Source organism: Gossypium raimondii, chromosome 1 (genome assembly GCF_025698545.1).
Source record: "Gossypium raimondii isolate GPD5lz chromosome 1, ASM2569854v1, whole genome shotgun sequence".
Taxonomy (NCBI): domain Eukaryota; kingdom Viridiplantae; phylum Streptophyta; class Magnoliopsida; order Malvales; family Malvaceae; genus Gossypium; species Gossypium raimondii.
In genome coordinates, this window is record NC_068565.1 from 38245751 (window position 1) to 38259841 (window position 14091).

Sequence of the window (14091 nt, forward strand, 5' to 3'; positions counted from 1 at the left end):
AGATACGGAACGAACGGATCAGGTAGATTACTCGATAACTTTCGATTTCCCCCGATCTAAATTCGATTTTTTTCTTTCTTGATCTATATAAATTCAAATTTAACTTATTTAATCACGTATTCATTCAATTTCATCTAAAAACACATAAATGGGTATTTTGCACTTTAGTCCCTAAAATTTTACATTTTTACAATTGAGTCCCTTTTTCAAAACTACACAAAATACACAAAATTTCATCATACCAAAGCATAGCCGAATCTTCCCTAGGTCCTTAGCAGCCCATTAATTCCATTTATTTCACATTTCAACCCCCCAATTTACAAATTTCACAATTTAATACATAATAAGAATTTTTATTAAAAAAGAAAAAAATCACTTAATAAAATAGGATAATCTATCAACAAATATTTATTTTTCATCATCAAACAACAAAAACCTTGAATATTTATCAATGAAATTTCACAAAATCATCATCAAATTCGAAAACTAAAGCATGAGATAGTTAGAATACAAAGCAACGATCTCAAAAACGTAAAAATCATCAAAAACTGAACTTAAAACATACCTCAATCAAGACTTCCAAGTGCCGAACCTAAAAGCTTCAAAATGGTTTCTTTTCTTTGTTATTTTCGGCAATGGTGGTAAAAAGATGAATAAAATAATGTTTTTTTAATTTAATAACATTATTTACAAAGTTACTTTAATGCCACTAATGAAAACATTACAAAATCATATAATGGATGACCATTTATGTCATTATCCACTAACTATGATCTAATCACATCATAAGGACCTCACATTTAATTAATCATAGCAAACGAACACTTATACAATTAGTATGCCGCTTTTGCATTTTACACGATTTAGCCCTTTTATCAAATTAAACATCCAAACTATAAAATTAAATCACAAAATTTTCAAACATACATGCTATCATGGTGTAAACACATAAAATAATATTAAAATAATTTTATGATTTCAAATTTGTGGTTCTGAAACCACTGTTCTGATTTAGCTAAAACCGGGCTGTTACAACTCTTCCCCCTTTAGGGATTTTCATCCCTGAAAATCTTACCAGTGAATAGGTTCGGGTATTGCTCTCTCATAGCATCCTCAGTTTCCCAAGTAGCTTTTTCAACCCCATGTCGAAGCCATAAGACTTTCACTAAAGAAATTTTCTTATTTCTCAGTTCTTTGACTTCGTGAGCTAATATTCTGATCGGTTCTTCGTTATACGTCATATCAGATTGAATCTCAACCTCAGACGAGGAAATCACATGTGAGGGATCGGATCGATATCGTCGAAGCACCGATACATGAAATACATTATGAATCTTTTTTAATTTAGGTGGCAACAATAATCTATAAGCAACCGGCCCGATTCGCTTGATAATTTCATACGACCCGATGAATCTCGGACTTAACTTGCCATTTTTGCCAAGCCTAAGTATTTTCTTCCACTGAGATACTTTCAAAAACACTCGATCCCCAATTTGAAACTCAATATCTTTTCGTTTTAAGTCTGTGTACAATTTCTGATGATCTGACGCTACTTTCAGACTATCACGAATCACTTTAACTTTCTGTTTAGTCTCTTTAATCAAATCGACCCCATGAATCTTATTCTCATTGAGCTCAATCCAATACAAAGGTGTTCGGCATTTGTGACCGTACAAAGCTTCGTAAGGTACCATTTTTATACTCGATTGAAAGCTATTAGTATACACAAATTCAATCAATAGCAAGTATCATTCCCACATACCTTTAAACTCAAGAATGCAACATCTCAACATATCTTCGAGTATCTGAATAATCCACTTGGATTGACCATCTGTTTGCGAATGAAAAGCAGCACTAAAATGTAGCTTTATACCCAGTGTATCTTGCAGTTTCTTCCAGAAATGCGATGTGAATCTTGAATCTCTATCCAAAATAATAGAAATAGGTACTTTGTGTAATCTCACAACCCGATAGATGTACAAATCAGCAAGCTTATCAAATGAATAACCCGTGTGTACCGAAATGAAATGAGCCGATTTAGTCAGTCTATCAACAACCACCCATATCGCATCTTCCTTACTTGATGATAGAGGCAAACCCAAAACAAAATCCATCGTGATTCTGTCCCATTTCCACTCGGGAATCATAATTGGCTGTAGTAACCCAGACGATACCTGATGCTCAACTTTGACTTCCTGACAGATTAAACATTTCGAAATAAAGTCAGAGATATCACGCATCATACCAGGCTACCAAAAGCTATTTCAGATTGTTATACATTTTCGTACTTCCCGGATGAAAAGAAAACCGACTGCTATGAGCTTCATTTAAAATCATTTGAATCAACTCTGAGTTTCTTGGGACACAATTTTGGCCTCTGAATCTCAAACAATCATTAGCATCAATTCTAAATTCTGAATCAGGGTTCGAATCACATTGAGCTCGATTTGCTAACATTTCTTTATCAACTTTCTGAGCTTCACAAATCTACTGTAGAAACAACAATCTCGCTTTCATCTCAGCTACAATCACATCGTCATTAGATAGGACTAACTGAGTATTCATCGCACGTAGAGCAAACAGAGATTTCTGACTTAAAGCATCAGCAACCACATTGGCCTTTCCCGGATGGTAGTCAATCACTAGCTCGTAATCTTTTAACAATTCTAACCATCTTCGCTGTCGTAGATTTAGATCTTTCTAAGTCATCAAATGTTTTAAGCTCTTGTGATCAAAATAAACATGACATGTCTCACCGAACAGATAGTGGTGCCAAATCTTCAATGCGAACACAATAGCTGCTAATTCCAACTCTTGCGTCGGGTAATTCTTTTCATGCGGCTTTAATTGTCTCGAGGCATAAGCTATGACTTTGCCTTCCTACATCAAAACATAGCCCAACCCATTCAATGATACATCACTATAGATTACGAATTTTTTACCCTATCCTGGCTGTACCAACACTAAAGCTTCAGTTAATAGAGCTTTCAGATGATCAAAACTTTTCTGGCACTTGTCCGACCACTTGAACTTGGCATTTTTCTGAGGTAGTCTCGTCAACGGAGTTGCAATTATTGAGAAACCTTTTATGAATCGTCTGTAATAACTGGTGAGTCCCAGAAAGCATCGGACTTCGGATACATTTTTCGAAGGCTTGCAATCCAATATTGCAAAAAATCTTACTCGGATTGACTTGAATACTCGATGCTGACACAATATGCCCTATAAAACCAACTTCTTGTAACCAAAACTCATATTTACTAAACTTTGCAAATAGTTTTTTATCTCACAAAGCTTATAGCACTATTCTCAGATGTTCAGATGTTCAGAATGCTTAGAGTCATCGCTGGAATAGATCAAGATGTCATTTATAAACACAACAACAAATCTATCCAAATACAATCTGAAGATCCGATTCATTAGGTCCATAAAAATAGCATGTGCATTCGTTAGTTCAAAAGGCATAACTAGAAACTCATAATGCCCGTACCTCGTTCAGAAAGCAGTTTTCGGCACATCGGAGTCTTTAACTCGCAGCTGATAATAACCCGATCTCAAATCTATCTTAGAAAATAGTGTAACCCCTTTCAGTTGATTAAACAAATCGTCTATTCGTGGCAGAGGATATTTATTCTTGATGGTCACTTTATTGAGCTGTCGATAATCGATGCAGATTCTCATAGTTCCGTCTTTCTTTTTCACAAACAAAACTGCTTCACCCCAAGAAGGAAAAACTCGATCGTACGGAACCTCTACCTGTCAACTCTTGCAATTGAGATTTCAACTCTTTTAATTCGGTTGGTGCCATTCTGTATGGAGCTATCGATATCGGAGTTGTTCCCAGCACTAACTCAATATCAAATTCAACTTCTTTTATTGGTGGCAAACCCGATAACTCTTCAGGAAACACATCCGGGTATTCACACACAACTGGTACTGATTCAATCTTTTTTTCGGTCACTTTACAGTTGAGTACATAGGCAAAGTAAGCTTCACAACCCTTTCTCACATATTTCGAGCTAACATCGAAGAAATCACCGTCGGTAAACCATTCAAATCATCTAAATCAATTCAGATAATCTCATTATTCTAACATCTCAAATCGATTGTCTTTCATTTGCAGTTAACAATCACATCATGCAACGTTAGCTAATCCATACCCATAATTATATCAAATTCATCAAATGGTAACAACATCAGATCAGCCGAAAAGCAAAAATCTCGAATCATCAACGGATAGTTCTTGCACACTTTATCTACCAATACACACTGCCTAAGAGGTTCGATACTCTAATCACAAATTCAATAGACTCTATAGGCAAAGTCTTACTAGATACTAAATTTATGCATATATAAGAATGAGTTGGTCCTGGATCTATCAATGCAATCACAGTAGTATCGTAGAGAGTGAAAGTACCGATAATAACATCCGGAGATGAAGCTTCTTTACGAGCGCGAATAGCATAAGCTTTGGCAGGTGCGCGGGCTTCTGATCTAGCAGTAGTGTCTTTAGTTCCCTTCTGGCTACCACTCACATTACCCATGCTTTTGGGTGGTCTACCTTTAGCTACGGTGGTACTCGACCTTGTATTCTGCACTGTATCTTGCTTGGACAATTTAGGACATTCACAGATGAAATGATCTAATGATACATATTTGAAACAAGCCCGATCATTTAATCTACAATTACCGGGATGTCGTTTACCGCAATGTTTGCACTCAGATTGATTTGGTCTGACATTTCCAGTACTAGCTATTGAAGTAGCTTTCAAACTCACAGGTGGTCTGTCTCAATCACGTCTAGAATAACCCACAGTAGCCTTTGAACAGCTAAAATCATCTCGTAACTTCTTTAATGCTGACTGAAATGACTTATTCAATAATCTTTTTCGCGAATCTCTAGCTTCAAAGTCAGCTTTTCTTTTCTTTTTCCCAAGTTCTTCAGCTTTGCATGCTCGCTCAACGAGTACCACAAACTCTTTTATTTCCAAAATCTTGACTAACAGCTTAATGTCTTTATTCAAACCATCTTCAAATCTTTTACACATTATAGCTTTAGTCGAAACACATTCCCAGGCATATCTGCTGAGTCTCACAAATTCCCGCTCATATTCTGTCACTGTCATGCGACCCTATTTTAATTCGAGGAATTCTTTGCATTTTTGATCTATGAATCTCTGACTGATATATTTCTTCTGGAATTCAGTCTAAAAGAACTCCCAGGTAACCCGTTCTTTTGGAACCACTGATACTAGTGTATTCCACCAGTGATATGCAGTGTCCCTTAACAAAGATACAACACATTTGATACATTTATTAGGAGTACAAGATAATTCATAAAATACTCGAATCGTATTATCAAGCTAGAATTCGGCTCGCTCAGCATCATCATCCACAATAGCTTTGAACTCTTCGGCCCCACATTTTCTAATTTTATCAACCGGAGGCTTATTTAACTGCATCAGATCAGTAACTTGAGGTATCACAAGTATTTGGGTAGGATTAGACTGCGGGGGTGGAGATTGTCGAGCAACCAGATTTGTCCAGATATACTGTGTGAACCATTCGTTCATCATCTAGAAGAATGCTTCCTATGCCTCTCCCTCTTGGCTACTAACAATAACTCTAGAATCAGATTACATTGCCCCTTGAGCGGAAGCGGGTGTATTACTTTCAACATTGTTAGCTATGGCTCGATTGGGATCTATGTGCTATACGAAAACACATTTTGAATTGTCAGGAATCATCACACTATCACAATTCATATATATATATATGGCATGTATAGCTAGACTCTCACACACTACGTTAGTCCTAGAATCGACTAAACCGTGACTCTGATAAAATAAAATGTAACACCCCTAACCCTATCCGTCACCGAAAATGGGTTACGAGGCATTACAGAACATAACACGGTTCAATACATACATTTATCGACAATTATCACATTGTAATTAATTTCATAAAATACTTTCATAACATACTTAAAACAAGCATACCGCTATTAAACACTCTAAAACTACAGCAAAATAAACATAATTCATTTAACACATCAAAGGCATTCGGTCAAACATCTGCAACATTTAAACATCAATGACCGTGACACATATAATACCATTTCAACATCACATTTCGATACCATTTATCTCATTCAAATAAGCAACCAAAACTAATTTAATATATGCCCAATTCGTAACATAATCATGTAACCATTTTTAAATACATTTGGCCTAAACAGAACATACCAAATTCGCATGTTAATCTCACAAAATAGTCAAATTCACATGGCATAACATAGTCATCACATAGCAAATATGAACACATACTGACATTAACATCTAACCGAATAATTAACCACATGACTATACCAAATTTGCAGAATCTCAAGATAGATTATAAACATCACCTACCATTTGTCATTTCACAAAATAATCTCATTTACATAGCCAAAGTAACTATCAACAACTACACCATTTACAAGCCAACTTACATGGCTAAAACCACAAACCAAAAACATACCACATGATCATTAGCCTATACATACCATATACTATAATTACAAGCCTAAAAAATACCAAAATGACGATCGATAGTGTGACAATGATTCTTGACGATCCCCGAGCTCGAGCTAGCTTCGATTATTTAAAAAAATAGGGAAAGAGCACACACAAAGTAAGCTTTCAAAAGCTTAGTAAGTCACAAACAAATAAATAGTCATAAAAACATACATAATCTATTTCAGTTAATTCGAATATAACTAGTCTCAAACACGTATAGAAACACTATTCTCATGTATTTCACTTTGTTTCATTAAACAACATCACTTACCCTTTTCTTTCAAAGTTCATATCAATTTCACACATGCCTGAATAATTTATCTCTTATACCCATTCCGTATCGTATCGACTTTGCCCGTTGAACACACATATATCACATACAATGTCATATCTCAGATATGGTCTTACATGTTATCACATATCGATGCCATTGTCCCAGATTGAGTCTTATATGAAATCATGTACGATGCCAATGTCCCAGACATGGTCTTACACGTAATCTCATATTGATGCCAATGTCTCAAACGTGGTCTTACACGAAATCACACCTCGAGAGTCCTAATGTCATGACATTTACATCCTATACTATTCCTAAAGTTTTGACGGAAATTTTGGACGTCATAACTCTGTCAATTCTGGCTCGTTTTCATCTTTTCAACATTTGATACAATCCAATGATAATCAAACATAATTAACACAATTTAAACGTATTTATTTGCATATGAACTTACCTCGGATATGCAACGAACAGATCGGGTTGAGTACTCGATAACTTTCGATTTCCCCCGATCTAAATCTAATTTTTTTCTTTCTTGATCTCTATAAATTCAAATTTAACTTATTTAATCACGTATTCATTCAATTTCATCTAAAAACACATAAATGGGTATTTTGCACTTTAGCCCCTAAAATTTGATATTTTTATAATTTAGTCCCTATTTCAAAACTACACAAAATACACAAAATTTCATCATACCAAAGCATAGATGAATCTTCCCTAGGTCCATAATAGCCCATTAATTCCATTTATTTCACATTTCAACCCCCAATTTATAAATTTCTCAATTTAATCCATAAAAAGCTTTTTTTCAAAAAGAAAAAAATCACTTAATAAAATAGGATAATCTATCAACAAATATTTATTTTTCATCATCAAGCAACAAAAACCTTGAATATTCATCAATGGAATTTCACAAAATCATCATCAAATGTGAAAATTAAAGCATGGGCAGCTAGAATACAAAGCAACGATTTCAAAAACGTAAAAATCATCAAAAATAGAACTGAAAACATACTTCAATCAAGAATTCAAAGTTCTGAGCCTAAAAGCTTCAAAATAGTTTCTTTTCTTTGTTATTTTCGATAATGGTTGTGAAAAGATGAAGAAAATAATGTTTTTGTTTAATTTAATAACGTTATTTACAAAGTTACTTTAATGCCATTAATGAAAACATTACGAAATCATATAATGGATGACCATTTATGTCATTATCCACTAACTATGGTCTAATCACATCATAAGGACATTACATTTAATTAATCATAGAAAATAAACACTTAAACAATTAGTATGCCACTTTTGCATTTTACGCGATTTAGCCCTTTTATCAAATTAAACATCCAAACGATAAAATTAAATCACAAAATTGTCACACATACATGCTATCATGCTATAAACACATAAAATAATATTAAAATAATTTTATGACTTCATATTTGTGGTTTCGAAACCACTATTCTAATTTAGCTAAAATCGGGCTGTTACAAGGGACCTCTATGTTTATAGTAATTAAAGTTATTTTTAACAAAGTTTTGTTTTTAATTTTATCCTTTTTCAAAAACTTTGTTGGAGTGAGCTTTTTCACTATTAAGCAACTCAAGTTACTTTTAATGATCCTCATGAACTTTTGAAAGTAGATTATGCAAGTCTAAATTTTTCTTTTCAAAGTCATTAATAATTTCTTGCATTTTTTTTTACTTTCTCTTCAAGTTCATGGTTGGTTTTGGAAAGTAAGTCATTTTCATTTCTCAATTTTGAAACATTTTTCTTATATTTTGACATCATAACTTCAAATTCCAAACCCAATTTATCATAGGCATCTTGCAACTCATCAAAACAATAATAATTTAAAGTAGATGAGTTAGAAGTTACCTTATGATCATTGATGGCCATAAGGCATAAGTTGGCTACTTCATCATCGGATGAATCATCACTCCAAGCAGCAATATGGGCCTTTTGTTTGCTAGACCCCTCATTTTTAAGTTGAGGACAATCATATTTGATGTATCCCGGTTTCTTACACTCATAAAAAATAATGGGATCTTTCTCCTTGTTAGATTCAAGCTTGAGTTCTTCCTTCTTTTGAAATTCTCTTCCTTTGTTGGACCTCATGAATCTCTTAAATTTTCTAGCAAACATCTCCACCTCATCACTTGATTCACTATCGTTATTAGTGGTGGATTTTATAGCTTTACCAACATTCTTCTTCATAATTCTTTCTTCTTCACTCCATTTTTAAGCATCATCTCATGTGTAAGAAAAGAACCGATGATGTAACATCTTGTTTTTAGTGAAATCAGAATAGTGGTTTCAGGATCACAAATTCGATGAGTAAATTTTGTTAAGAAATTTTGATGTTTGCATAATTAATTAAGTGAAAAGGAATAAATTGTAAAAAGTATAAAATTAGAGTTCTGTTAGCTAAAAGGGTCAACTGACTATGAAACTTTAAAGTGAATGCACTTAGATGGTAATTAAACCATTTAAAAAGTTAGTGGATATTCATGGTGTGGTTTTATTGAAATTTTAATAAGTTTTAAAGGTTAACTTTGTAATTAGATAAAACAAGTTAATGTCAATAATTAAAGATGAATTAAAACATCATCTTCATCATTTTGAACCCTAAAAATTGTTCACCATTATTAAAAAAGGGCGACAGCTTCGGTCAAGAAAAAATTCCTTGCATGGTATGTATTTAAGCTCCATTTTAATGATTTTTATATTTTTGAGATCGTTTTAGCTTAATCTAGTTTGCCCGAGGATCAACTTGTAAAACTGTTAAAGATTGAGGGTTATGCCATGAATTTTTTTGAATTATTCTTGATGTTAAATGATAGATTATGGATATTTGTTGATAAATAAACAAGTTTTGTAAAGTTCATGTTAAATTATGAAATGATTATTGGTATGGGTTGGTTTAAGTCCCTAGAGAAATTAGTTAGCTTGAGTGGGGGATTAAAATGCTTATATTTCAAATTATGAGCTTAAGGACTAAATTGTAAAAATTTAAAATGTTGGGGGAAAAATAGTAATTTTTCATAAATATTAATTGTGGACTAAATTGAACTAGAGGTATTGAATGGATTGAAATTGTCTATTTAGATCAAGATAGACCACGTACGGATCTAGATCAGGGGAAATCTAAAGCCTCAGATTAGTTCGACTTCGTTTCTACGCCCCTAGTCGTCGAGGTAAGTTCGTATGAACGATTATCGAATTAATGTTGTTTAATTTGAATATTTACTATGTTATTTTTAATGTAAATGAATTAATGTATAATTGTATCAATGTTATGATGAAATGACGAATGCTGAGTCCAGGTTGAACCTTAGGAATTTGTAGGATACAAATGACATGTCATTAGGGATTTCATGTTTCGGGTGCTGGTCTTGAATGTCCTACCAATGGCTGAGGTCTTGCATTTGTTGCGGATAGTTCAAAGCTTGTGTGAGTAGCATCGTGTAGCTTACATTCTGATCCATAGCTCGTGTAAGCAACGAGGTAAAGGAAAGGTTACATTTATATGTTTAAGCACACTTCGTGTGAGCTTTCCCGTGTATCCGATGATATTCTAGATAGTTCAACCGGTATGAAAAGGAATGGAAATGGCAAGTGTTGAAGTGGAATGTGTCATGTACTTATGAAAAGGAAATGGTGACCTAAATGAGATGAACAAATGTGTAAGTTATTTGTTATGGATGAATTCATTTGAACCATGTATAAATGCACTAACTTGTGTATTTGGTGATGTTGTATAAGCATTGTGCCAAGCTTATGGTACTAATTGGTGTTATAATTATGCTATTTACATTATGCAAATGAAATGGAAAGGTGTGTTTATGTTATTCGAACTTACTTATCACTATGTGCTTACGTAGTTTCTTTCCTGTATTTTATAGATTATCGGAAGCTCAATTGGTTTGAAAGCTCATCGGAGATCTATCACACTATCTAGCACAACTATTGGTATTTCTTGAATGTTTTGGCTGAGGTTATAATGACATGTATAGGTTGAACTGTAATGTCATTATGATGAATGTTTAGTTGGTCGATTTGCTTGTATAAGTTGTGAATGTTATCTTGGTTTGATACCTTTGATGCGTTGATGGTTTGTGCCATTGAGCTATCTCATGTTGCATGTTTTGAATAGCTCAAATGACATGTTTTGTGATGGAATAGTAATGGTCAAGTTGAGGCATGTTTGGTAAGTTGTTGGAACTAGTAATTGATGAATGGTAAACGGTAAAATATGAATGTTTAGGTAAGTCTTGATGAATGCATTTGAGGTACCTTTGATGGCATATTGGTTAGTTGAATTAGGACTTTGAAATGACATATATATATATATATATATATATGTATGTTTAGGTATGGTTTGATGCTTTTTAGGTGTGCATATATAGCTCAAATTTTTATGCATGAATTGGAGTTGGAAATGGCTTGTTTTTGGTTGAATTTTAGGTCCAGACAGCCTGAGACACGGGCGTGTGACTCTGTCGTGTGTGACATACGACCATGTGTCTCCTAAAGGTTCCTTTGCATGCAAGTCAGTGAGTTACACAGCCTAGCACATGGCCTAGTACACGGGCGTGTGGGGCAACTCAGAGAGTTACACAGCCTAACACACAAACGTGTAACAAGGCCATGTGACCCTACCTAGAGAGTTACATGGGTAAGGGCATGGGCTAGTACACGGCTATGTGTCCCTAGTTCGAAGGTTACACGGCCTGAGACACAAGCGTGTGTCTCAACCTGTGAGGCTCATGGCTTGACCACGCGACCATGTGACCCCTGTACTCTAAAATTTGTTACATTTTCATAAACTTTCCAAATGATTTCAAATTGGTACCAAATTGTTTCTAAGGTGTTTTCAGGGTCTTAAAGGCTCGATTTAGGGACAATATGTATTTGAATGATTGATTTATAATATTTTTATGATAATTTATGAAATGTATGTTTAAATGTTCTGTTTGTAAGGTAATGCTCCATAACCCTAATTCGGCGACGGATACGGGTTAGGGGTGTTTCAGATGAACTTATCACGAGAGAGTGAGTATTCTTCTATTGCCGTCACTTTAGCTTTCCAAGATGTTGGAAGACTATTCAACATCTTCTTTACCATCTGCTATAGGTCTTCCCAAGGGCTTTGGGACCATTAATGATGTGGGTGAAGCGATCAGACATCTTGATCTTTTTTCTAATTTTATAACACCCTAAATTTTGAGGTTGGGAGTTTTGAGTCTTGTGATTAGGGTTAGAGACAAGGTTGCGCTATTGTGTTTAGTTGTGCGTTTAAGTGTTAGAATGGGCCTGCTGGTCTGGTGGTTAGTTGTGTGTTAGTGTATCTCTAGGTCACGTGTTTGAACCTTTGGGTGTGTGTTTTTGAGAAATATTTTTATTTTGTTAAGTAATAAACTTGTTTGAAGTTTTAAAAAATAATTATTAGTTTTATTTTATTATTATTTTTGTTTTGAACTACTTTCTTTTCACGTTCCCCTCTCCCTTTTCATCTCTTTGTTTCTTTTTGTTTTTTTCTTTTTTCCTTTTCGAAAAAAAAACAGTTTTGCTTGTGGATTTTGGAAAGCTTCGTTCTTTGTTGTAGAGTCGACATCTGGACGTCTTTGATCGTGAATCAGGTGTGGGTTCCGTATCTTTTCTAATTTATTTACGAATTCTCGATTCGACTCTGTGAAAATTTGCATCTTTTGTGTGTGTTCGCAATCCGGTCATTTACGATGTTATACCGCTATTTTCATGCTTAGAATTTGTTTGATTTGGTACAATTTTGAGTGATCGAGGGTTGGGAAGTGTTTCTAGGGTGAAAGCATGATTTTCTAAGCTATTTTTGGTGTGGTTTTGTGACCATACGGGTGGCCATACGGGCACGTGCCCTCACACGAGCGGTTCACACAACCGTGTGCATTTTAGAATTAGGTTCCATATGGCTTGGCCACATTGTCGTGTGACTGATTTGGGGAAAATAGTCAATTTTTACACAGTCGTGTCTGTTAGGCACATGGGCGTGTGGGTTTGAGAATTAGGGGTTTTAGTGTGGCTAATTTGGGAATTTAAGGTTTCCACATGGGCATGTGTTTTGTACACACAAATTTTTCTGGTAGACACACGAGCGTGTGAGACCCTCACACGATCGTGTCTACCTTGCACTCTTTTTAGCGCAAATGGATAGAGTTACACGACATGTTTGTAGGGCCATGTCTCTGGCCCACACGGCCGTGTGCTTCCTCCCACATGGGTCTGCTGACCTCCCATAGGGGCAGTTGACCCCCCACACAGGCATTTGATCCCTCACTTGGTTTAGGCATTTCCACACGGCCAGAGCACACGGTCGTGTGGTCCAAAGTCAACGATTTTAGTTCTGTGTATTTTTGTGATCTGAAAATGTGTTTGTGTGTTTCGACCTCTGGCTAGGCTTTAGTGAGGGTATTTAAGACTCTGATCTAGGCTTCGACTTATGTGTTATTTGTGTCTGCTGTGTGAGATGTTTGAGTCTAAACCCGGTTAGTTGGGTGTGTGTGCACATCTGTTTCTGTCTGACTATCCGTTGATGTGTTCATTGTTTCTGTGAGTTATAAGCATACATGCACTTGCATAAAAATATTTTGGGATTGGTTGTGAAGAGAAGGGAGACTAAATCTGATCTGATCTGGCAGTTTTACTATAACATGTCTGTTCGATGAATTACCGCATTGCACTACACAACATATACGTCAGCTTTGTTGCGTATTATTATCTAATCTGGCAGTTCAAACCGCGTGTCTGTACAGCAGATTACCGTATTGCATTGTATCGCATATCCGCCAGCTCTGCTGCATATTAATATCTGAGTAGCTTAGTCCACATACATGGAGTGTAGGGTTGGATGGGTCTTCCGAGGTCCTATGTGGTGAGTTTGGTTGGATGAGCTTAAATAGCTCTTTTGGGGTGTGATCGGGGGACAGAGAGGTGTTTTGGCTGGATGGGTGGGCTTTTATCATCTGACGGCATTCATACGCATCTGTTTAAGTGTTCTGTGTGGAAGATTATCTGACTGTTTTTCGTTTGACTGAAAAACACTTGTGACTGAGTGTTTGTGTGTGACTTGCTGTGTTCGAGTTGTTTTGTTCTATTAGGACATTGGTTCCAAGGTTACTTTCTGACTTTGTGAATATAAGTAAGTCTACTTCGTTATTGATCTAAGTTTTGTAATTCTGTTATTAGTCCCGTGTCAGACGCACACTGAGCTCGTGTAGCTCA

General features: G+C 35.2%; 1 protein-coding gene across 1 annotated transcript; it reads right to left on the bottom strand.

The window, feature by feature from the left end:
* Positions 1-1748: 1748 nt before the first annotated feature.
* Positions 1749-5126, bottom strand: LOC105787004 (uncharacterized). Its single transcript, XM_012613469.1, has 3 exons — positions 4815-5126; positions 4392-4607; positions 1749-2195 (listed from the first exon to the last, which is right to left on the bottom strand). The coding sequence occupies exons 1-3, from the start codon at positions 5124-5126 to the stop codon at positions 1749-1751; spliced, it is 975 nt and encodes a 324-aa protein (XP_012468923.1).
* Positions 5127-14091: the final 8965 nt, after the last annotated feature.